The 26,271-nt window shown below is 42.4% G+C and overlaps 1 protein-coding gene across 3 annotated transcripts in view; it reads right to left on the bottom strand.

Annotated features, from left to right (window-relative positions):
• Positions 1–1,034: 1,034 nt before the first annotated feature.
• CHST15 (carbohydrate sulfotransferase 15) overlaps positions 1,035–26,271 on the bottom strand; it is a 45,876-nt gene continuing 20,639 nt past the window's right edge. For all 3 annotated transcript variants that reach the window (XM_054277333.1, XM_054277334.1, XM_054277332.1), the window contains exons 2-8: positions 20,102–21,176; positions 19,014–19,353; positions 15,246–15,392; positions 10,527–10,683; positions 6,743–6,899; positions 2,838–2,985; positions 1,035–1,674 (exon numbers count right to left, since the gene is read on the bottom strand). In XM_054277333.1, coding sequence (XP_054133308.1) covers positions 1,484–1,674; positions 2,838–2,985; positions 6,743–6,899; positions 10,527–10,683; positions 15,246–15,392; positions 19,014–19,353; positions 20,102–20,644 — 1,683 coding nt within the window. In that variant the 5' untranslated portion in view covers positions 20,645–21,176 and the 3' untranslated portion in view covers positions 1,035–1,483. The remainder of the gene's footprint in view (positions 1,675–2,837; positions 2,986–6,742; positions 6,900–10,526; positions 10,684–15,245; positions 15,393–19,013; positions 19,354–20,101; positions 21,177–26,271) is intronic.

Raw genomic sequence — 26,271 nt, 5'->3', positions numbered from 1 at the left:
TGTGAAGTGAATAGTAAGTCCCCATGGAGGGGGATAGGGAGAAGTTACCTGTAATATTTGTAATACTGTGAAACCATCAATAAAACTGCATTGTGGTTGAAAGGACAAGTGAAGGCAATCAGAGAGGATTCTCTGGGGGTTTGGTAGCTGTCAGCTGGACAGGAGCTTCCTTTGACCCACTCAACACACATTCAGGAGGAAATAGGTTAGCCGTGAGAGGAAATGATCAACAGGTAGCATTCATATTTGTTTCTTAAAAAATCTCTTGCTTAGGTGGGATTTTCATCTGAGGAAGGCTGCATATTATTGCTGACAGTGACCTAACCAGCTGTGTTTGAAATTAAAGATTGAATTGCTGTACATCCATAGAAAAAAACTGCTTTTTTTGTCAAATGAAAACTTTCAGGTAGTCCAAAGTTTCTCCATAACTTTCAAAATATTAGGGTTTTTTCCACAAGTCTGCATATCTCAACTTCTTTAACTAAATATGGACATTTTTCCTGAAGAGGGAAACACATAACCTAATTCGTCAGGTAACACATCCTTTCTGCAAGGTATTGAGAATCCTGCTCATTTTTGATTTTAATAACAAAATGTCATATGGCTTTTAAAATGTGTATTCCTTCACAGTGGAGAAGAGTAATTCTGCAGAATTTAGCAGGAATATCCATAAAAGCCCTTCATGGCCAGGAATGGCCTTTGATTTAAAAGTGGTTTCCTGGGAAAATGTGTGAGTGATATGAGTAAATTATACATATCCATACTTTCATGAACAAAATATGGAAGGCAATGAATTCGTTGTGCTAAACACCAAATTGGCCTGTTTAGGTTTCAGCCATCCATTCTCACCTGGATTATAAAATTTTCTTTTACAAGAACTGTGGCTAGGAAAGTCCATTTATCTTGAAGATATAAATGAGACTTGAAAATTTATGTGAATTCACTTCATCTTTCTTTCAGAGTTAAGGAAACACACTCAGTGTTAGTGCAGACCATTTTTAAACAGGCTGACAAAAAGAAACAGAACTTCAGGCTGAATTCAATTAAAAATTTTAATGACTAAATGACATTGATTGCTTGAAAAAAAATGAGTGAATAACATATATTGAAAATGAAATGAGAGATTATAAGTGTAACTGTAGGAAACTGATGCTGACTCTGTGTTGCAGCATCTCAGAGAAGGTTCCACTTCAACACCCCTGTGGAAGAGTGTAAGACATCATTGTCCTGATGCTTGTCCACTCCTTTGCAGGGGTGAGAGAAGCTGCAATAAACTGATTAAAGCAAGATGCTTTCCATTCTCCCAAGGAAAATGTGGCAGAGCTGTTGAGATGTGTGCTGGCTGAAGGTGAGACTCTCAGCTCACCCATCGGCTGCTCTTTGGAATGGGAAAAAAAAAAAGTAAAATATCCACGCACAAAAATAGAATTTAAAAAAATAAAAACTCCGTTAAGCACTGTAGCTGTGGCAAGAAATTTACACGTTATGTCCTCTTCCATAAAAAAGCATCATCAAAAAGAACTTGTGCCAGTTTTGTATTAAAAGGCCTATAGAAATCTCTTAAAATTGCCTTGGTGGTTGGCAGCATGGGGCCCAGGCTTCTGTCCTCAGGTCTTCGTGCGTTGGATGCAGGACTCTTGGTAATCAGAGCTTCTTGTTTCTCACTCAGAGGTCCTGTGGAAAAAGAGAATATTACCTTCAACTATTTCCCCCCAGAATCCCCATCCTAAAGAAATCTAATGACTGAATCAGAAGGTTTGCCATGGGGAGAAAAATGTAATTTTTGTTGGCAGCCAGAATGTTTCAGAATATTGAATACAGGCTTAGATCAGTAAAGTAAATCACTACTGGTAAATATGGAAATAATACATGTTCCTCTCCTATTAATTAATCCTCTCTATAAACAGCAGCATAAATCACTCTTGGAGGAAAATAGCTATTTTCAGAAAAAACCCAGTGATTGAAGGCAACTTCCCCTCCACTCTGGAGCTGCAGGTATTTTATGCTGCTGTTTCATTGCATGGTGTGAGCTGACTAATACCCCACAGAAACCCCACAAGCCTCACTCAGCACTCAGGAAAGCTCTGGTTTGTTTATTTTGGAGGCTGGCAGTGGGATCACAGTGGACACAGGTGCAGTGACACCCCACTTTGGGAACAAATGTGCACGAGCAAGATAAAATCCTAGGGAGTTTTCCAGCACAAACCACACTCAGGAAGCAGATGCCAAGCTTTTCATCTGTTCAGCCTGCTCCATCCAAGCTTTCCCATCATCTAGACCAAGCCTTGGACCAGACAGACGATTTTTCAGCCACATTTTCATTCTCTTGCTACTGTCAAATCAACATTGGGCAACGTTTTGTCTGCCGGCATTTCTTCCCAGGATTAGCAACAGATGTCTCAATCAGCACAGCAAAAACACAATTTCTCCCTTCTCCTCAGCTACAAACACAACCTTTCATCATGCTCAGATTCAGGTTCTGGGCTGGTAGCACTTCAGTTTGTTAAAATTGGGAGGGATAACTTTGCATCTCCGTAAGCCCGTGGCAAACAAGCCCTGGGTGCCTTCAGGAGCAGGGCTGGCTCCTGTGTGGGAAGATAAATCCCTGCATTCTGAGTGGTCTGGATTTTTTTTTTTCCTTTATATACTCTTACTAAGATCTTCTAACGCCAGGCATTTGAGAATTTAATTTTGCTTGACTCCAGGCAATGAGAGTAATGCATCCTTCAAGCCAAATTCCTCTGCTTCTCTTTTTGTCCCTTATTAAAGCAAAAATAACCTAAAAGAAAGAGGATAATAATGATTTTGCACACTTAAACCAGCCAGCAAGCACTTACCCAGATCCAGGAACTGGAACACCATGTGCATGGTGTACCTCATGTTTGAGGCATGGTCCTCCAGGCGAAGAACAAGGATCTGATCTTTGTTAAAAACTGTCAGCCAGTCCAGGAGATACACAACATAGAGCCCTACCTGCAACCTCACCTATAAGAACAAAAACAACCAAATTAGTTCACCTTACAACACAAAACAACACTCAACTCTGTTATCTGGGGACAAAAAAAATAAAAAATCCCAAAAATGTGCTTTTAAGGAATGACAGAAAGAAAGAATGTGAATATTTTTAAATCTTCCTCTCATTTTCTGAACAGCTTAAAGAAATCTTCGCAAAGAGCTTTTCTGCTGGTGAGAGATGTCATTTTACCAAGGTGCAGCAGCCACAGGTGTGTGCAGAAGTGCTGCACAGACACAATTATCTGGAGAAGGATGCTCAGCCAAGCTCTCTGTGCTTGGAGCCTTCATGGAGACACTGAGGGCTCTCAGCCCCTGATGAACAGCAATTCAAGGGCAGATGCTCAGTCCTGCCCCTTCTCCAGACCCTAAGGCTGCTTATTTCAGTTTGATTTCACCTTGGGGACATAGTTCAGGGGTGGGTTTGGCAGTGCTGCATTAAAACTTGGACTCAGTGACCTTACAGGACTTTTCCAACCGAAATGATTCCATTGCAGGTCACACTGCCATGAGCAGGACAAATATTCTGCCTCACTGTCAGGTGTTAGATTTGGGTGCATTTTGCTGCATCCCCTGATTGCAATAATTAAGTTGAGATCTCAGCTGCAGCTGCATTGATGGTGCCTTGTCTGAGTACCCAGAGAGCCAGATCAGAGAGGGGGAAAAAGCAGATTTTCAGCCTCTCCTGCCCTTATCTCTGTTTTTCTTCCCTCCTCAATTTTACATAACAAGTTGAAACATAAAAAGAGTAGCCTTGGTGTTCTTAAAAAGTCCAACCTCCAACTGTGCTTATAAACATTTTTCTAAATCCCTTCAGGCTCAGAGGAGAGGAACATGAATCCCCAGTCTTAAGTATCTTTCATAAAAGAGACTTAACATCTTCAGCTCACATTACCACAGAGCCCATCAAGTCAGACAACAGCTCCTTTCACTCCTGACACTGCCCCATGACATACAATGATACCTAAATTCCCCTAAAAAAGCCTTATTTTGAATTATTGCTGAATTATTATTATCCCAAGTGATTCTGATGCGTGTCTTTGCCTGTTTATAACACAAGTCTCCACATTTAGCAGATTTCTTTATAAATGTGCTACACCAGAACCTGGAACTCTTTAGTTGATGAAGACACCAGGCTAAGATGGGATAATTCAAAATAATTCTGGCAGGGCAGTGTGGTGGTGTTTGCAGGGTCCCAGGATGAGGGAAGAGATGAGAATGTTGATTCTATGTTTCAGAAGGCTGATTTACTATTTTATGATATATATTATATTAAAAGAAAATTATATACTAAACCTATACTAAAAGAATAGAAGAAAGGATTTCATCAGAAGTCTGGCAAGGAAAGGAAAAGAATGGAATGATAACAAAATCTTGTGACTAACAAGAGTCTGAGAGAGCTGGACTGTGATTGGCCATTAATTAAAAATAACCACATGAGACCAATCAAAGATGCACCTGCTGCATTCCACAGCAGCAGATAACCATTGTTTTTCTTTTCTTCTGAGACTTCTCAGCTTCTCAGGAGAAAAAATCCTGGCAAAAGGATTTTTCATAAAATGTGTCCATGTCCCCAGCCCTCAGTCAGTGCCTCATTCCACTCAGCACTGGGGCAAACTTGCGGTTTAATGTTTCTTTTCTCACTCCAGGCTCTTGTAAATAGTTTCTCCATCTTCCTTGTGCACTCCTGGTGCTGGCAGGCTGGGATCACCCTGGTCACTGTGCCTTTCTCTGGATAATGTTCTTGCCACTGATTCCAGTGCTAAACACCCCTTTCTTACCCCTCAGCATCCATCAGCAGCCAGGATGCCCAGGACACCTCTCTGGTTCCAGAAACACATTAACAAACAGCAAACCCCTTCTTTTCCTGGCACAGGCACAGAATTAGCAACCTAATGAGCTCACCAGGGACAGCAATCCTCACTCCTTCAGTGCACAGCAAACCACGAGCACAACAGATTTAGCAACTTGGCTGAAGAAGAAGCTAAAAAAGGCCACTGAGGAGCACAGTTGGCATGTGGGTTTCATTACAAGCACCTGCTTGTGGCTCTATGGAAGGAAAGAGGCCTCCTCTGCTCAATTCCAAAAGCATCTTCTTCAAGAGAACAAATGGAGACGGGTTCTGCACCCTGAGGATGAACATAAAGAGGAAAATCTTTCCTTCTGGTTCTCTCTCTGCCTTTCTCTGCCTCACTGGAAGGAATACATTTGTGCAAGCAGATGGCTGGAAAATTCTGTGATGCTGCCCAGCAGCAAGTGGTGTGTGAGGGAGCCCTGGGGGCTCAGTCAGGGCTGAGCAGCTCCAGCCCACCTGGTGAGAGAGAGAGCAGTGTCCTGTTTGCTCTGCTGCTGCTGCTGCAGGGCCCCAGCCCATGGAATGCACTTGTACTGTTATTTTATCCAGGGGAAGAGGCAATAACTTCACCCCAGAGGCAAAGGAGGGAACTATTCCCTCCAAATCCTGAGCAAATAAAAGGGGATTGAATGGCAAACTGGCCAGATGAGATACTTCCAGTCCATCTCTTCCATATTATTCTCTGCCCTCGAGCAAAATCTGAAGTCAGTTCTATGCTAAAATTGTGAATTTTGGAATTGTAAGCCTGTAATACTTATCCATTCCCCTGCCAGCAGTTTTTGTGTTTCCTTGTATAATTTTCTGGCATGGACAATTAAAAAAAAAAAAAAGATTTTATCTAGTTATTGGCAGCCTTTTCTTACAAAAGAACACATAATTTATTCTGATTTTGAGGCAATTTGGTACTGCAAAGATCTTTGCCAGAGCTACTTTTTTGGAGACATCTGCAAAAAGCTTGCACATTAAATTGTAATCTTCACTAAATGTGCTCTCCATGCACTTGCACAATAGGAAAGCTGTGTTATCCCTGTTGGCATTCAGCAGGGAACAGGCTGAGGAGACAGCTGGGCCCCCACACCATCTTTTGCATGTCTACATATATATTTATACCCTCCACTTTACAAATGAAGAGGGAGAAAGTTTTGATTTCTCGCTGCTTCCTTGCACAAGATTTTGGTGTTTTGACAACCTTCCCATCAGGCTGTCCAGCTGGACAGTGCCCAGGCAGAAAGGGACCTGGTGGACAGCAGGGTGGACATGAGCCAGCAGAGTGCCCTGGTGGCCAAGAAGGCCAAAGGCTGCTGGCCTGGGTCAGGAATGGTGTGGCCAGAGGAGCAGGGAGGTCATTGTGTACTCAGCACTGTGAGGGCACACCTGGAGTGCTGTGCCCAGCTCTGGCCCCTCAGCTTGGGAAGGACCTTGGGACACTGAGCACATCCAGAGGGGCTGGGAACACAAACCCTGTGAGGAGCCCCTGAGGGAGCTGGGGGTGCTCAGCCTGGAGAAAAGGAGACTCAGGGCTGCCCCCATCACTCTCACAGCTCCTGAAAGGTGCCTGTGATCAGCTGGGGCTGGGCTCTTTCTGCAGCAGCACTGACACAGCCAGAGCACACAGCCTCAAGGGAAATGCAGGTTGGATATTAGGAAAAATAGAGTGATAAAGCTCTGGAATGGCTGCCCAGGGAGGTGGTGCAGTCCCCATCCCTGGGTGTGTTTAACAAAGCCTGGATGTGGCACTGGGGGACAGGGTTCAGTTGAGGGGTTGGGCCTGGGTTGACTCAATGATCTTGAAGGCTCTTCCAACCTGGAAGATTTCAAACAATTCTGTGAATTGTTGAAAAGAGCAAGGAGCCCCAGGTGGCAGGGGATACGTACGGGCATGGCGTTGTTGAGGGTGTTGTTGTAGACACAGGCTCGCAGGGAGAAGTCCAGCACACAGCCCTCAAACAGCTGCAGCGACTCCGCCACCTTCTCGTGGAAATCCTCCGCGGATTTGTTGGCGCTGGCGAAGTACAGATAATCAGAGTACAGCCTGTGAGAGAGAAACGTGGCACTGAGGGGCTGAGAGAATGGAGGAACATCTATTTACACCACAGATTTACCAATTCCAATGAGCTACAGGAATCCAGGGAAAGGGGATGTGTGTGTAACAGCATCCCGCCCACAACCTGTCACCCAGTGACATTTTTTTCATTCATTTCATTTCATTCACAGCAAAACCCTCTCCAGGGCATTTTGAACAGCATCCCCACTTTCAAGGTCTGCATCCCTGGAGACCTGACCCTAGAAATCGTGTGAGCCAATGTTTTCTCCTGAAGGCAAAATTGAGACTTTAAATTCATGTTCTCTGCAAACAGAACCGGTCTCAGCTGAGGCATTGCTGCCCCTCTACACCTGGTGTTCCATGGTCAGGAACACCTGTCTCTAAAACTTAAAGCTGATTTTAGAAACTTTAATTTTAGGTGGGTTAGAAAGAGTAATTCTTATATTACTACCAAGCTGACTACAGTCATGAATTAGAAAGAGTTCAGATTTCCCATTCCTTTCACAGGAAGCTTCACCTCCCATCTTTCCAACAAAAAACTTCTAATTTACAGCAGTCTACCTGTTGATTTTCTTTTTTCTTTTTAAGATGAAGCAGGTGTTTCTCTAAGTTACAAAGCATTATCCCTCACTGCTCACTTTTAGCACAATTACTTAAAATTACTTTAAAAAGATTATGTAAATTCAAATTCCTTTAGGATACAGTAAAACAGACCAAAACCTACAGGCAAGGAAAACATCAATTTTAGCATTAAGCCCCGAAACCTTGATTAGGCTTTTGCAAGATAAACATGTTTTAAAGAGACAAAGGAAATACCTAGACATGACACAAATATTAGATCTGCTGAACATGGTATTTTAAATTCCATTCATAATTAGGCTTAGAATGACCAGAACCACAACAATACCACAGGATTTTGAAGACAATTTTGTATGTCTGTTTGCAGCACAGATCTGATGCCTCCACAATACCCCTCACTTGATAAAATTCCAGAAATCCTACATATTTTTCAGCCTCTTTCAAAAAACCACAGGTGTTTAAGAAATAAAAACACCAATCTATTTAGGTCTCAATTATTACTGCAATAACCTTCTGTATTGCACTCAGTTTATTTATCCTTTAACTTCCCTGTATTTCCGTGGGTACTTAAAAACACCTCATTTGGAAAGTTTAGGCCTAAATCCAGCAAAGCACTTAAGCACAGGAACAGCCCCTCTGCACTCATTATTTATGTCAGTGTTTTGCAAGAACAGAATTTTAATTCCCATGTGAAACAAATGAAGACTCTCTGTTCATTTTAAAAGAAAGAAAAAGGGAAAAGCTGAAGGACCAGGCCAGCTGAGTCCACCTAAATTAGACACACAACAGCATCTCCTGCTGCCAGGAAATGTGGATATCAGGACCCAGGTATGGTGGGGCTGAGTGGTGAAAGGCTTCTTCTAGGGAAAAATCAGTCAGCAGGCACAGCATGGGCCAGGCTAAAGTGTCATTAAAAAGGTTTAATATGACAGCTGGGTGTTTCTAACCATCCATCAAAAGAAATGCATCATTTTTCAGACTTGGCATCTTATGAAAAACTGTGTTCTTGAGGACAAGTTCTCCCTCTGCAGGGCAGTTGAGATTTCCTTTCCATTTTTCTTTTTCTTTTTTTCCCCATCTGTTTTTAATTCTGAGGACATCTGCCTTTGCTGATTAGGATTTCAGCTGTTCTAGCTACTTGAAGTCCTTCCCTTCCACCTCTGTCCTTTCCAATGAAATAATGACACCAGTTGACAACAACCACCTCAAAAAAAGATGTTATTCAAATATTCCCAGCTGGGGATACCCAGACTTTGTGCAGGTTAGATCAGAGCCCATCCCAGCCTCTGCCCTTCTGGCTGCTCCAAGGAACCTGTCTCACCAATGGATGGGCTGTCCCTTCTGCTTTTGCTCCTGCAGCTCAGATGAGCCATCAGAAATGCAGAGAACTGCAAACAAAAAGGAGCCAATTTGTCACAAACACAGTCAAGGAGATGGAGCTGACTTTTCCTGTGACCCCTGCTAAAGCTGGCAAAGAGCTACACCTCCATTACAGAGGGTGCTTAAGGCAATCAGGGAGTTTGTCACTAATTTACATCAGGAAGCCACTCCAGCCACTCTCTTGCATAAAATTACCATCTGTTAACTCCTGGGGTCAGGAGATGCCGTTGATGTGGAGAGCTGCATTTCCTGACGCAGGAGCTGGGAAGCATCTCCCAGCCCTGCTCCCACCACAGCCACGTCCTGCCAGCAGGGCAGCTCCTTGGGGAGCATCCCCCAGCTCTGGAGGCTGCTGGGCAGTGGGTACAGGCTGCCTGCACACACAGCACGGGGCTGCTCTTCTGCCAGAGCCACCAGAGCCTGCTCCTCACCATCACCTTCATCCCCACTGTGGGAGTCTACAAAATCAGAGGGTTTTAGGAAGATGGTAAAAAGATAGGCTTCAGATACAGCGGAATTGTGAACAGTGCTAAAATAGCAGAAAAAATATCTAAGCTGTAGAGAAGACATGACAAATAGAACAATAGAGCTGTGTAGTTTGGCTGTATCTAAATTCGTGTCTGTATATAAATTGCCGGCGTCACCCACCATCATCTTCATCCTCACCATCACCGCTATCCCCCCACCATCACACCTGTATCCCCCATCATCATCTTCATCCCCACCATCCCATCTTCCTTTCCTTTCCTTTCCTTTCCTTTCCTTTCCTTTCCTTTCCTTTCCTTTCCTTTCCTTTCCTTTCCTTTCCTTTCCTTTCCTTTCCTTTCTCCTTTCCTTTTTCTTTTCCTTTTTCCTTTCCTTTTTCCTTTCCTTTCCTTTCCCTTTCCCTTTCCTTCCCCTTCATCATCATTATCCTGCTTCAGAGGACACAGTGGGAAGGAATGAGCCAGAAATCTGGAGGAAGACTGGAGAGAAAAAGTGAAATGCAAGTGGAAAGCTGGGCATTCCTGACTCTCCACAGCCATTTATAACAGCCCATACCTCGGGAAAAGCCCAGCCCTTTCCCTGCAAACAGTGTTAGGAAGACCAAGGATGAACTCCTGTAGTTGTTGTGCAAGCTACAAATGCCCAGTGAAACTTCACATGACTGTCCCACTAAGCACTTGAAAGAGTTTTTAAAAATTGTATCATTTGCTGACTCTGGAGCTATTTAATCATTCTTAATCATTATTATTTAATCAGTTTAAACTGCAAACCCCATGAAAACATAGATTTTACTACTTAAATGAAATGAAACATTTCCCAGGACTACTGCTGCTGAGATCTGGAGACACAGGGCCCTTCTAGTCTAAAGAGCCCTGCTGAGAACCAGGGCACATTAGCTCAGGTAATGGCATTAGATTGCATTTGGAAACATAAAAATTCTTTTCTTCAGAGTAGCTCAGGAGTCCAGGCATGGCACTCATGGCATTCACACTCACATGCCTCTCTTTAAAACATTATCACTGTTACCTGTGCCAAAATACACAGAATAAAACCCCTCTTGTCACAACCAAGTAGCTCTCAAACACCACGTGAGTATTTACTGAGTATTGACTTGCATGCAACAGAGTGAGAGCTGAAAATATTATTATACAAGAAAATTTTCATGCTCACCTTTCAACAGGGTCCCTCAGCATGATGATAAGTTTGGCATTTGGTTGGAAGGCATGGATAAAATCCTGGATTAGGAAGGGAGGTTCTCCTTCAGTGCTGTTGTCATAGAAGAAAATCCAAGCGTTGTTGTCCCACATTGTCGAGGCACTGGCCTCCCCTGGAAATGAAAAGCATCTCTGCTGCTAACTCAGTCCATTCTTCATGCTGGAGTGGAAATTGGCTGAGTTTTTAAGTGTTATAAGGCAGATCAAAATTGACTCAAAATGAATTCCAGCACACCCTGGTTCTTGCAGACTGCTGTGGCTGAAGCTCCCAGAGCTGCAGCAACCCCACTGCCCTGTCCTTTGGGAATGCAGGGATGCTCAAGGCAGGTTTTATGCAATTCCACCTGAAATGCTGCTCTCCATGACCACACTGCTTCCTGCTGGTGGCCAACACATGCAAATAGATTTAATTTGGGCTGGAATGGACTGCTCAGGGTTTAGCACCTTTTCCAGTCATGGAAATAATGGAATCACAGAATGATCTGGGCTGGAAGGGATCTCAAAGATCATCTTGTTCCCAGCCCTTCCACTGCGCCAGGAGGCTCCAAACTCCATCCAACCCAGCCTTGAGGAGGCAGGAGTTTGTCCCTGCTGAAGCCTTGCAATGCTCTTTGTAGCACCCACAGGTTGGCCTTATTGCTCCCAATCTCAGAGAAGCAGCTTGCTAACAAATTGTAAAATTTCCCACAGAAGAATGTGGAAACCATCCATCACCCCTGCTGATCAACACTGTGGAAAACATAATCAGGAGAATCACTGAGCATATAAGAAATATTTAAAAAGCAGCTGAGATGCGTCATTAAGGTTTGAAAGATTATTTTTTATATAATTATTCATGTAGAACAAGTCAACTATTTATAAATAGACAAAGGGTTTATAGAATAAATAGCACACTTTGGTAAAATATCAGATTCTGGTATCTTCAGTGTCTGAAGAAGCTCACTCGGAATGCAATGCTACAGGGAGAAATATATTCAGTAAAAATCTCTGCCAGAGTGAGATATATGATGGTTCAGCTGCTAAATAAATGATCTGATATGTTGTTTTGAATTTTGTAACCTTCTCTGTCTTTTTAAGCAATCCCGGCATTTATGTGACACAGTACTGTTCAATAAAACATGTGCAGAAGCTTTTTGGGGACTTACACACTCTGACAGTCTAATGAAAGCTAACTCTTGCTAATGAGGTTTTCCAAATCAAAGGGAAGGAGATTAAAAAAATAATAATGTTGTAGGCTTATGGACTTGTACATTATTTCCCTATTTTTTTCTTCCTTCCTCTGCTGGGAAAGCCCAATAAAGATTTAAAAAGATGGACAAAGCACAACATGAGAAAGGTACTGGCTCCAAACTTGGGCTGAACATAATGTGATTCATTAATAAAGTCTGGGAGTTGTTACAAAACACATTAATCTTCTGTCACGTTCATTTTGCCTCTCTTCAGGAGGAGGAGATCAGCTCCATTGGCTGTAGCTGGGTGTCCACAACAGCTCCGCTCTTCCATTCTAAATTAATTAGCCAAAGCACTGCCTAATCACAGCAGGCTTCCACTTGTCAATTAAAACTCAATTAGCCCAGCTCCCACGCTGGGTGAGGCAGAAACACAAGGGATTAAGCAGAGGCCAGGAGCTGGGACAGCCCTGCCACAGAAAGCTCTGCTGACCACCAGGATGTGGGGAAAGCAGGGGGAAGGATTTGCTGGGGAGGGCACTGCAGGCATGGGGGGGACCTTGGGAAGTCCCTGCTCCAGCCCCTGGCAGGCACAGCCTCCAACAGCTCCCTCAAAAGTGTTTGCATCGATCATGGAAAGGTAATTAATTAAAATCTGTGACCCCATCCAGCCACCTATTCCGGTCTGGACTGGATCTGCTCATCCTGCTCAGCTCTCTGCTCTGTTCCCTGATCACCTCAGGTGTTCTGTTGGATTTATCCCAATCAGCATGGCCAAATGTGCAGACACCTCCCCACACTGCTGCAGCGGGAACCACAAAAAACCCCAGTGCATTTACACATAAATGGCAGATTCTCCTAACATCAGAGCCCACATTCCACAGAAAATGTGAATTCCACCACCTCAAATCTGCAGGCAGGACACAAGGCAGGGACACAAATCCCATAATCATAAAGGTTGGAGAAGACCTCCAAGATTGTTAAGTCCAACCCAAGATCACAGGCACAAAACCAATCCATGCTAAAGCATTAACAGGGCTCAAGGAGCTGCTCCAGCAAAACCTGGGCTCAAGAGGCAAAATCTTCCCACAAGGTGACTGTAATGAATTTAACAAAGGGGAAAAAATATATATATTTAAAAAAATATAATAACCATTCTGGTCCCTGCTGACTTTCAAAATTTTAATTTCCTGTGGCAGGCAAACAAAAATTTTTCTGACAATTTGACAGTGTTTGGTTTTGGTTTAATATAATATAATTATATTATATAATTATATTATATATGTTATATATATATATATATAAAAATTATATATATAACATATAAATCTATTCTATATTTTATATAAAATATATATTATATAAAATATATAATATAGAATAATATATATTTTATATATATGTTATATATTATATATATAATTATAATTATATGTAATTATAATATAATACAGGTTTAATACCTGCAAAGAGAACAAGCCATACTAAACATGAGATAAATTAATCACCAACAATTAATTGCGTTTAATTACGCCGGTGCAACTGATTTGGCTTTTTTTCTCATGGACTTAAAGATCACATGAATTATTAAATTGCCTAAAGAATGGTGCATAACCTCCTCATTCAGTCATTAATGGATTAGCATCATATTGTGTTTTCACAAGTCATTCCTCTGAATTTATCTTATTAATGATTCCACATAAACAAATCCTGTTTAGAACGCCTCGGGCTGGATCAGCCCTGTCCTCTGGGGTTCATCTCTAAACAGATAATGGGGTTTTTTTTTAGGAAAATGCAGTTATTATCCACTAGGTTTAATATCCAAAGAAGCCTCACTTTTTAAAATAATATAACATGATGAACTACTGAAATATTTACAGTTTTAATTTGATTTTTCTTTACAGTCATCTGAAATAAGAAAAGGAAGATTATGAGAAAACCTGATTTTCATACAGATTCATTTTAGGCTAGATGGCTTTGTTTGGTTTTTTACCAAGGTCATAAAAGACTGCCTTAATGACTATAATCATTCAAGACTTTTCCTGTAAACTTAATAAGAAAACCCAGCAGAACCTTAATGAAACAAGAAATGAGACCACAGGAAAAAGAAACACAAAGTGAACCCTACAAAAAGCTGCAACTGGAGGTGGGTAATCAAAGATGCACGTTGCCAATTAGATTAGTGAATTTAATTAGTATAAGCACTTCACCCATCAAAGGACAGGAGATATTATTGTAAGTAGCAGGAAAATCTGCAGATGTCCTTGATGGCAGCATTTCTTAAGAACCCCATCTTGTAAGTATTGCTGAGTGTTGCAATGTTTAATAAAGTGAATGATGGACTTAAATGGAGGCTGGGGAAGTATTGAAGAAATGTGACTCAGACAAGGCTCTGGTTTAACCAACCTAAGGCATCATCACCATCTCATCCAGCCAGCAACAGGTTAAAATTTTAGGTTATAATGACACCAAACCCCCAGTAATTCTGAGGGCAGGCAGTAAAATCTTGTCTCTATTTTCTGTAGAATTGTGGCTTCAAGCCTACTTGAAAAGTCTCCTTTTGACAGGGAACTGTCACTTTCACAACTACTTTTTGCAAGGAATGTGTCTGATTTCCCTGTGAAATAAGACTGGTAAAATTCCCATCCCCTCACTTTTCCGGTTTTAGCAGACAGCAAAAGCAGAATTTAGAAGTTTGTGATGTTCCTCATGGGCACTGTAAACCAGCACACCATAGGCCAGAGCAGATGAGCCCAGAGGATGTCATGGAAATCAATCCAGGGATCCCTCCTGTGAGCCCAGTGCTCACCATGGACTTCCACAAAGTACAATAAAACAGCACTTTTAGACCATTCTTAGTGGTAATTAGGTAATTTAACACCAACTAATTATATCAATTTCTTCTGTTGGAGCTTAAGAGCCACTGGGAGCTTTTGCTACCACATTTCCCAGCAGCTCCAGGATTTCTGCAGCACCCAGTGTGTGTCATAGCACCACAGTTACTGATTTACCCCAGACATTGCTCCAGCATTTGGAAGTGAAGCCACAATCCCAGCACTACAGGCAATCCCCTCATAATGGTGCTTAAAGTTTATGTGGCACTTGGGGACATGAGTTAGTGGTGACCTTGGAAGTGCTGGGGGAATGGATGGGAGTGATGATCTTAGAGGGCTTTTCCAACCTAAATGGTTCTGTGAAAACAAAATGGAAACTGTGTTTGAACAAATCACCAAAGTCATTCTCATTCTTGGGGGAAAAAACCAAACAAACTGATAAATTAAATGCTGATGCTCATCAGATATACAGCATTTGCTCAGGAATTTTCTGAAGATAATCACAGCTTCTTAACAAAGAAAGAAGGGAAAAAAAGCCAAGAGCTTCCAGAGAAGAGAACACCAGGGGCTCTGTGCTGAGAACCAGCCACAAAATCCCCCTCTGGTGCCTCAGCTCTGAGCAGTGTCAGTGTGGATGGAGCTACACAGAATTTGGGGCCGTTTTTGCCCTACCAATGATGATGTTGTTCCTCTTGCCATGCTCCTTCACTGCATCACTCTGCAGCACGCTCTGGATCTGATGTGCTGCCAGGTCGAACAGGTCTAGGTAATCCTCCACCGGGTAGCGGTCGTGAAACCCGTCCCTCAGCCGGATGATTCCTGAGGAAAAACAGCCAGAAAAGGAGAATTAAAATCAGCAATTATGACAGCAACAGGGCAAGGCTAACCACTGGTGCAAACCAAGGTGGTTGGCCCCAAGCCAGCCAACATCAGCACGAGACCAGACCGACCAAGTGCAACCCTCAGATAAAAGTGCCGGTAATGAAGTGGCTGAGATCTGAGATACTGAATGATTACACCATAAATTCGCAGTGATAGGAAATATTTTAAGTGCTCTGTTTTGTAGTCCCTGCATGAATGAGCTTGGATTTATCTTCTTCTAAATTTAGCTTTTGGAAGGAATATAGAAGATAAGATTCTGCTTCCATTTGCACCCATGTAAATTGCAGTAATATTGGACTCCCACTAGATTTACTGTTTTGAGATTGAGCACAGGCTCTGATGCCAAATATGCAAATGAACACACACTGGGAAATCATTCATGGGTTTTTTCCTTTCACAGGTATGCAAATAACGCTCCACGGTAGTATCTTGTTTTTCTCCTCTCCTTGAGTTCAGTATCACCTTCCCCCTGCGTTTCTCAGCATCTTCAGCTGCATCCTGTGATTTTTATACTCCTTTTCCCACTCCTGTTTCCAAATCTAGTCTCACTTCTCCATTTGCTGCACATGCTCCCCACACAGGACTTCTCAGCTCTCCCTTTCTTGTTCCCACAAGGTCAATAATTATCAATTATGTGAGAGGAAAGCTCAGCAAGGGAGTTCTTTTGTCCATTGCCTCTGATTTTCCCCTTCAGGAAAAGTGGGATTTAATGAGGGTAGGAGAAAGTTCAACAGCATATTTTGACTTGTTTTGGGGGGGGGGGGGTGAAAGTGCAAGAGTGGTGCTACAGACAGCCTTGGTTTGTTGCCACCCCACTCCTGGGAACAGAAACAGTGGCAAGGAGCCAGCAGAGAGAGACAGTCAAGCTGAGACAAAGTCCTGTGGAGCATCAACCATCCCAGCAGAAGGGAAAGGAGTGATTTGTGAAATGGGGCCTCCCCAGAGGGCTGTTTAACCTCAGCTGAAATTAGTCAGTCTCACAGAAATCCACTGAATCAGAGGATGCCATTGAACAAAGAGACTTTCTTATCCAGCTTAAGTGTAAGAAACCAAACCAAGTTAATAGCCAGGAGCATAGGAGTCATAGCCACTTGCTGGCTGTCTCAGTTTCACTTGTGAGAGTGTTTGTCATATCCTCTGGTTTTCTTTTCTTAATTTTCAAATAGTAACCATTAGGTAATGTACTTTAAAGGCAGAATTAAAGGACTGAGCCACCAGGAATAAACTTGATCTTTCATTCTCAGTGGCAGAGAGCTGAGATGATCAGAAGGTCATTCCTACAGATCCCTCTCCCATGAGACCACGAGCTCTGCAATGTTTCTTCATTCTCCAGCTTTACAAAACAACTTCAAAAAAACCTGAATTATGCAAAGAATGTTCTCTTCAAGGAGCAGCACTTGGTCTCCAGTGGCTGACCACAAGACTCTGCAAGTGGAAGGCTTGTGGATGCCAGGACAGAGACAGGAATTCAAATTCACCCTTCTTCTCAAGTTAGATGCACTCCAGCCTGATTTTTTACATTCTTCTGCTGTTTGGTAGGTCAGGTTCAGAGCTTTAGTGAGCCCAGTCTTGCTGAAGTGAGGCTGGGTGCATTACCACCTCTAAAATTCATTCCAAACATTTATGTTGAGGTTAATGTAAGTGGAGGTGTAAAACATTTTAGTTTAAGGTATCAGTTGGGTTCAGCCTATCCTGCCAGCACTACCATGGAACACAAAATCCTCCACAGTTTTTGCTGACAATCCCTTCTTTCCATCACTTCATCTGAACATGAGAAAAAGTTGTGGCTGCCCTTGGATCCCTGCGAGCATCCAAGGCCAGGTTGGACAGGGCTTGGAGCAGCCTGGGACAGTGGAAGGTGTCCCTGCCATGGCAGGGGTGGCACTGGATGGGCTTAAAGGTCCCTTCCAACCCAAACTATTCCATAATTCCCATGTTTTGCCTGCAGTCAGCTGCTGACTGGGATGAACAAGTCCCTTCTCATGGCTCTTCAAGGAGCACCACGATGCTTCTCTTTGCTTGACTTGGTTTCACTCCTCCATTCACACTGGTGCCTCCAGTGTTTCTCAAACAGGACTAAGTTATCTCAAAAGCAAAGCTGCATTTTCATCACATGGCTTTACATCTTAAGTTTACAAAAAGTATTTAGAAAATGTTCAAAATATTTCGTTTGGCAACTTTCTTTTTTCAACTTTTCCTTGCAAAGGGAGAAAACTAAAAATTTAACAGCAAAATCATGAAACCCCATCTCTGTGGCTGTGAGCACCTCAGCAAGAAGCAAGGAACAAAACCCTGTCTGCAGGAGCTTCTGGGATCCAGGGCACAGGGAAAGAAGATGGAAATGACAAGATCACATGTAGGAGAAATAAAGAATTTGAAGTAGCACTGCCAGTGTCCCAATGACTCAAAAAGTGTCCTTTCTTGCCTTTAGCCACAGAAATTCATCATTTTCCCGTTCCAAGGAAGCTTAGAAAAGCACCAAAAGAAAGTAGTGATCAAAGTCCTCATCTACACTCCAGTGCCAGTTTTTCCTGTTCCAAAGCCTCTGTCTGCAATAAAGCAACAGCAAATGAGAAACAGAAATGAAGATGTCACCAAAATAAGCAGAATCTTCCTCTTGGAAACAGTAAAATCACTGGAAAGTCTTTGATTTTTCATACCAAAGTCATACAAAGTGAGGGCACACCAGCACTTAACAGCCAGACTCAAGAAGAGGAAAATCCAGTGCCTGGGTGGAATACAGAGGGCACAACACTCAGACACATCTACAGGGAAGCAGTTAGGAAACTCAAACGGGTCTTCTGCAGCTCATCTAATCTCTAACCACAAGACTGACCTTCCTCAGCACCCAGAGAGAGAGAAGAAGGAGAAAAACACTTCAGATGGATGAAATTCTGTGCTCAACCCCTGAGACACCCTTTGGAGGTGCAATCAGGAGGGATGGATGCCTTTTGCTCCAGCTGGCCACAACCCCAGCTAGTCAAGTCTGCCTTCAGAGATGGAAATAATGATATCATCCAGAAAAAGGATCAAAAATACGTGCAGGGCCCCCAGTGTGAGAGAGTTTCTTCGTGCAGTTTATTCTCTACTGATCAGTGTTGCCCAGAGCTGTGGCACTAATGAAGCTCCTGCCACAGTTGCATTTATTGAACCATAAGGACTCAAATTTTAAATAGTGTGACCCATCATTTATTGATGTAAGAAAGGCTTTGCAGAATTTTGCAGTACAAAACTATCCCTGCTTCTCTTCAACTCCCCCATGACAACCTAACAGTTTCTCTTCTTGCCTTTATAAATTCATAAGGTCGGTCTTATGCACTGGTTTTGTTTTCCCTTAGATTTTCCAAATAAACCCAATGAAATGCGCATTTTCTCAAGAAGCTTAATCCAGAACACCACTGAACAAAAGCAGGTGGAGCAACTGGATTTCTCAAAACCACCAACTCCAGCTGTTTCTAGGCAAGCCAACACCCATCAAATGTATAAACCTCATCCCGAATACTTACAAAATTTTAAGGGGGACAACTATCCTGGCTGGCAGAGGGCGTTCTGACTCACCAAAGCGTTTCCTGGTCCACCAGTGGGGCTCCTTGATGGCGGAGAAGCGAACGTCGGGGTGCAGGCGCAGGCGGTCGTACAGGTCCGTGGTGCCGCACTTGGGCTGCCCGATGATGTAGAAGTGCGGCAGGCAGCGCAGGCGGTAGTGCTTGTCCTTGTAGTGGTACAGGTGGTTCCAGAACACCTTCCTGAGGTAATCGAAAATGATCCGGAAGCGCTTGGAGTACAGCGCGTAGGAGTTGGTGGCGTAGGGATCGGCGGTCGTGTTGCCGCGGTACTCCTCGTACCAACAAGGGTTCTTGCTGTTTGGAAGGAATTTGTTAGGAATTACCGAAAACATCTGCAACATAAAGAACAACAGTTTCAGTCAAGGCAGCAAGCAATCAACTTTTCTTACTTAGCACTTACTTTTGTTACTTAGCACGGTGAGAGAACAGAAACACTACCTGGACAGAACACTATTCCTACCTAAAAAGCTGACCCCATTCATTGCTTCTGATGAACCAAATCCTGTGCAACCCACTGGGCTGGGAGACAAGTATTTAGAAATAAATCCTTTTATTTTAAGGCCACAAAGGGCCTCAATAATCGCCCCAACTCCTCTGCAATCCCAGGAACTGATTTTTAAAGTCAAACACCCAATACTCAAATCAAATTACCTCCCAGTTTTTAACTCTGAAATACAAGGTTTGCAACGATTTTCAGGAAGGTGCCCTGGCAAGCAGTTATTAGAAAGGCTCCTTTCTTATTTATCATTTTGGTGACAGGTAAATGTAAGTCACAATGATTTTGCATGAGAGAAGGTAAAAGTTCAGTGATGTTGTACAGCTACCACAAGACTGCCTGATTTTTTGCCTCAGGTGTCAAGAGCATTTATAGAACCCATCCATCCTGCCCGTGACTCAGAGGGATGTGATCTCCAATATCAACTCCTCAGCTGCTGTGAATCAGGAGACTCTAGATGGTGTAAATCACTGCATGAACATCCAAGCAGTTGCACTTTTTTATATCTAGGCAAAAGATTGATCCACAAGCCTTGAAATAAGGATGTAAAAAGCAGTTTAAGACACGCCTCAATTCATACTCACATGTGGCTCTTGCTTCCTCAGCTCTTCTAAATCAGGGCGCTGCCTCGTTATAAACTCTATCTTTGAAGTAATGGTGTCAATAATTAATTTAATGCTTGGATAATCCCTTACATATGAAATATTCATTTTTGAAGGCTGGTAATAGTCTTTCATGTCACTAAGGCTTTCATTGTCCATTAGGCTGGGATTGCTAGCAAAAGCTCCGTAGTGGAAGGGAGATGGGATCAGCAGCAGGCCGTGCTTGGCTCCAGTCAGTATGTAGGACACCATCACCAGAGTCATTATGATCAACCCAAACATCAAACTGCAGAGCTTGCCCTTCCTCAGGCAGAAAAACCCATTCCAGCTCTCACAGTGATCAGTCCTCACTTCCAGAACCGCGAGCCACTTCATCTGCTTGCTGTCGGTGTACAAAGGGATTTTATTCTCTCCTCTGCACACAGGACACTTCTGGTTATTGTGGTCAGGTCCACGGCATCTGAAACACTGTCTGTGCAAGTCATTTGGTAATAAATGTATGCAGCAATTAATGCAATGCCTCATATTACTACTGTTAAACTCCTACGTTAATGAGCCAAGCGCAGCCATAAAAATGTTTCTGAAGCATATGAGTCATCTTCTGCAAGTCTGAAATTATTTCGTTCCTGGAGTGGTTCTACAACTACTCAGCAATGCAAAAGGACAGGTTCAAAACAGAATAAAAAGTGACATGTGTCACAGAAAGAAAAAGAAGCCCCAACCACCACCACCACCACACAAAAATAGATGTTCTCTGGATGTGGCTCCAAGGAATTTGGCTCAGTAAGAGGAATGTGGCGAAGTAAGGATCAGCTACAAAACTGGCTCAAGTTTTTCCCATTGAACAAAATGAGAAGGGAAAAAAATTGTTGTGTAGTGTGAAAATATGCAAAAAATAAAAATAACTCATTTTCCTCTGCTTTTTGCTGGAATAGGCAAATATGGGTAGAAATTTCCAGATTCCCTTAAAACAAGCAGGTTCCAAACCACACTACAGTTGCTGCTGCTGGAAGCTTCATCTTCCCAGAGGTGGCTCCAAAGAGATGCATGGTCCAACCTAGAGAAACAAACCCAGATATTTATACACAGCCAGGCATCATATCCACACCATCCACAGCCATAGCAAAGCACACCCCACCACCAGGCATTTCAGATTTCTATTTGAGAGATGCCTGCCGTTTGCCAAGCCTGTTAATTACAGCACTCAGGACATTAAACCCAGGGAACATTTGGCTCCAGGTTCACAGAGAGCTGCCCCTGATTTTCCATCACCCATCTGCTCACATCAGTGACTGGTTGCTACTACAGGTAACACTACACGACTCACTAACCCACCCAACAGATCTTAATCTGCTCTTGAAATATGGGAGCATTTCTGGACAGTATCCAGTGACACAGGTTTAAATAATTGCACTCTATCTGCTCCTGAGGACCTTAAATGAACAGTCCTGAAGTGGGTAGGACCCTGTTTGAGGCAGAGATAAAGTAACAATCTCCTTTCAAACATGGGAGATAAAAAGCCAAACAAAAAAAAATATCAAAAGCCATGAGTAAAACATTCAGCAAAGTGAAGAGATTAAAAAACAGACACAAGGAAAAGGCTAATGACAGGATCTCAGGTTTCTGGACCAAATGATGGGTTCTCTTATTACTCACCAAATCAGAGAAGTATAATCATTACTATTATGAGTCCCACAATTTGACTGTTTTGCCTTTAGCTCTATCAACACCTATTTTTAATGCTTAAGCAACATTGCTATAATTCCAGATAATAACTCGTGATTCATTCCTACAAAAGTGTCCTGATCAAATGGGGCAGTCACTTCAGATCCCACATTTATCATCATCCTTCTGCCTGCATTTTTGCATGAGACAAAGTACTTTTGTAAAAGTTATGTGTATTCTGATGTTTCTCTCACTGAACACTGTCACATATTGGAGGATTCCTGCAATCAGAGCAAGTAGGCTGTGTCTCAGGGACCCAAGAATAATTAGATAAATATTGAACAAAAGTATTTGCAAAATGCTTTCCTTCCACCCCAAAAAAGTTCATTTCCTTAATGAGTTCATTCTCTTAGCCAGATGAGGCAAACAGAAATCACAGCATAATCACAACTGACTATATTTAAACCAAAGGGAAAGAAATCAGTGCAAGACTTCTCGAAGAGACCAGACTTAAAAACTTCTCCAAAGGAGCAAAGCTGTGATGACCTTGACAGAAGTTTGAACAATGAGAGATATTAAATTAGATTCATATGGGTCAGTACCCTCTCAGACCTCTGGTCTCCAGCTCCTTGCTTTTTATTTTCATAGACCAATTCCTATGCACTGGCTATTTAAAATAAAGAAAAAATCCAATTTATCTTCCAGTCCTCTTCTAACAGGCATCTGCAATCTGCTCAGTGACACTGACTGGACAGATTTATCTGAGATAAGGTTATGGTATCAATTCCAGCTTTGTGTGTTTGACATCAATTCTCAAATTTTTAAAAAGAGCAATCAGAAATACATTAATGAATGCAGACCACAAGACCTTAGAAAAACCACATAACCTTCTCTGTCCTATGTCCATTTGTGTGTTAAAAAATGGACTGGAATTTATTGAACCCTTCCCAGCTGCAGACACTTCTCATGAAAATCTGCCAAAAATATTACAAAGCCAAGGAAAAACCATGTTAACTACATCTTTGGCAGGTGAAGAAAACTGTTTATCGGGAAGCTGATACAAGGGGGAAAAGCCAGAAATATGTTTAGGCTACAGTGAAGCTGAGATATTAATCACGCCAGTCATGAGGGGAAATTTAAAGTTCCACCATCAACCGTAACTCTGCCAGCTCATGCACAAGCACTGCATCCGGCTCTTAATTAGCTGATCAGTTTGATGCCCTATCACAGGACAATGACAGATCACTCAGCTAATAGAACAAACACATTGATCTCATATTTTTTTAATAACTGCTAGTTGCTAGTTGCCAACACACCATTTTACATGATTTTGCACTGTCAACATTCATGAAATTTAAAAATTGAATTGTAATAAACACATGAAAGGATCTAACTCCCCAGTGCCACTCCCTTCTCTTTCCCAAGCAGTTTTTGACGGAAGTTCATTCCCTAAGATTTCACCATGGCATGAAGGATGCTCACCAGAAGGGCATGGTCTTCCCCCAGGCCTCACTTTCCTCATTGACCCCATGAAATCCAGACATCTACAGTGCCCTGTTTTTGTTCCTTCCATCCACCATTCCCAGCAGCCCCAGCCACCAGCACACGTCAGCTCTTTGTATTCCACTGCTGAGAGGAGAAGGATGTGGATTGCAGGCAGAGGGAAGGTTATGAGGCTTGAGCTGGTAATAAACCATGTGTGTCTCCTTATATATTTTAGCTGCAAAGCTGCTGGCTGTTCACTGGCAGAAAATTACTCTCTTTACACAACAAGCAGTGTCTTTGTATATTGAATAATGTAGCATGTAATTTCCCCTTGTTGAAGGGAAGGGTGAATTATTTATGATCACGTCTATACTGCATTTGTCTGCTGTACATTAATGCGTGCCAGCCCTAACCACAGAGCAGAAATCAACAGCAACCTTTGCAGGCTCCTTGGCCAAAAGCAGCCCCCCTCATAAAAATCAGGATCTCTGTGAATAGCCTGAGGAGGAAACGTGGATATACAAGATGACACACAGCGGAATGGAGGGAAAAAGGAAAAGCTCTCCTAGATTTCAATAATTCCCACTGAAGCCAGAGGGGGCTTTGCTCCAAACTGGAGCAGGCTCAAGCTAACAAAGGTATTTATATGCAACAGAACTTAATAGCAAACAGGTGAGACCTTTCAATGGCAGTTTTCCTGAACAATTCCATGACAGGAGGGGCTGTTGGGGGCTCAGGATGCAGGAGAGGAGGTTGGCAGCTAACACTGGCAGGGACCACAAAAGCAAACCACAAAACTTCATCCCAAAGCACTGAAAATACAGCACCCACCAGGCCCTACTCATCTCATCCATAGGGTAAAAAGAGATATTCCCCTCAAAAGAAAACATGCAAGATTTTTCATCATCCACACGGGTTTTGTTGACTGCATGGAAAGTATCTGAAATTCTGTATTATTCCTATTAAATAAACATTTCATGAAATTCCTCCCCTTTCTCTTTAGGATTGTAAGGGAAGCTTGCAACCAAAATGGCTACAGAATCTCAGAATCATGGAATTGCTGAGGTTGGAAAAGCTCTCCAAGACCATCAAGGCCAAGCACTAATTGAGCACTGCCAAGGCCACCATGTCCCCAAGCGCCACATCCACACAGCTCTTAAACCCCTCCAGTGATGGTGACTTCACCACTGCCCTGGGCTTTGGATGAAGAAATTTTCCCTAATATCCACCCTAACCCTCCACTGCTGCAAATTGAGGCCATTTCCTCTTGTCCTAATGCTTGTCCCTGGGGAGAAGAGACCAACAGGCTATAAAAAACAATTACTTTCCTATGCTCAGTCACATAGCTAAAATTCTGCTCCTCTATGAATAAGATAAAACAAATTGAACAGATTTTACACATATATATACACCTATGTGTATGACCTGTTTTCCAGGTCACCAGTTCCTTAATATTTAATATGATTGCCTTTCTTTAAAAACTCTTTAAAATAAAGATAAATCAAACTTTTGCTGGCGCTGCTCAGGTCACATTTTTCTGTAGCCTCGTTACTTCTAATCACAGTCAGCTTCTCCTCCCACCACATGAAAAGGTGACTGTTAAGCTCTTATAAACACATTTCAGGTACACCAGGAGGACATTTCTCATCCTGGGGTATAAATGTTTTCTTGAATTTATGTCAGTGGAGCTACAGTACTTTGTTTCCTCCCTTCACACAAAAGAATTGAACATTTCAGGTAAATCAGTCCTGATGTGTAGCTCACAACCTAAAATAAATGGATGCCTAAGGCAAGTGAGAAAATAATCCACCAGCTCTCTGATTAGATGGGATGAAGCCTACTTAGAAAGCTACAGATGCTATAAAATTAAGGATTAAACACTTTTATCCAAAAAAAACCAAACAAAAGATTAGTCAAAACATAATACTGCTGAATCATCTGGCCAGGAACATCACACTGCTCCTAATTTAATATATCTTAGAGTAACAGCTATGTCATTCTATCCATAGTCTCCTAATTGTTTCCACTAATCTGGATAAATATTCCTTCTGCCCAAGTGCCTTCCCTGCCAGATCAGGAAGGTTTGTTTAAATCGAGTTCTCAGTTTGCGCCGCTGATGTTTTTTGCAATCTCGGAGCAAAGCCCATCCCACGCCCCACAGAACACTCCAGAAATGAACTTCCCTGTGGAAATGTCTCCCCTGAGGAGCTCCTGTGAAGACAAGGCTGTCATTAGTCTGAGATGCAGCTCTGGAAGGGAAAGGCTGCCCACAGTCCTACCACCACAAACTTTCCATGACTCACGTCAAGAGGAATGGAAACATGAAAGGGCAAAGTGAGGCTGCTGGAGTGAAATCCTCATAACATTTTCATATGGAAAGAAAAAGCCCAAGAATGTTCAGTAGCAGTGCAGCACAACCATGTAATTCCTTTTCCATTCCTCCATCACTCAGTGCAACATTCTCCATGTACAACAGCAATTCTTCAGCCCAGGCAGGATAAATTTATGACCTCTGGACACAAAAAACCTGCAAAACCTTACAATGACAGGTATTTTTTAGCGATCAAGCTTACTGGAAATGGTTAGAATTGAAGCAGACTACAGGCAGCACACAATCTGAAGAATTTGTACAAGGGTAGGGGAGTATTTGTACAGCAGGAGGAAGTTCATCCTGTGAGTGGGCAGGTTCCACCATTTCAATAAAAAATAGCCCAGTAGAAGGAATAAAATCTAAGCTAAATTAAAAAGAAAGAACATTATGTAAGGAAAAGAGAGAAATAATCGTAGATTTTCTCTCTGACGCTTCTTGGACACATTTGGCTCCTCAAGTTTTCATTTTTGGAAATAAACTTTGCCTGAACTCACATCTATTTACCTCAGAGAAATCAGAAAGATGCCAGAAAGATGATATGTCAATAAAAAGAGGATCATGAATCACTGAGCTCTGCAAACTTCTGGCAAACAAAAAAGGGAAAAAAGCCCAAAACAAAACAACAAAAACA

The sequence above is a fragment of the Melozone crissalis genome, unplaced genomic scaffold (genome assembly GCF_028551555.1).
Source record: "Melozone crissalis strain CALT ecotype California unplaced genomic scaffold, PUWL_Pcris_2 ptg000019l_1, whole genome shotgun sequence".
Classification (NCBI taxonomy): domain Eukaryota; kingdom Metazoa; phylum Chordata; class Aves; order Passeriformes; family Passerellidae; genus Melozone; species Melozone crissalis.
This window is presented reverse-complemented; position numbering and strand designations above follow the sequence as displayed.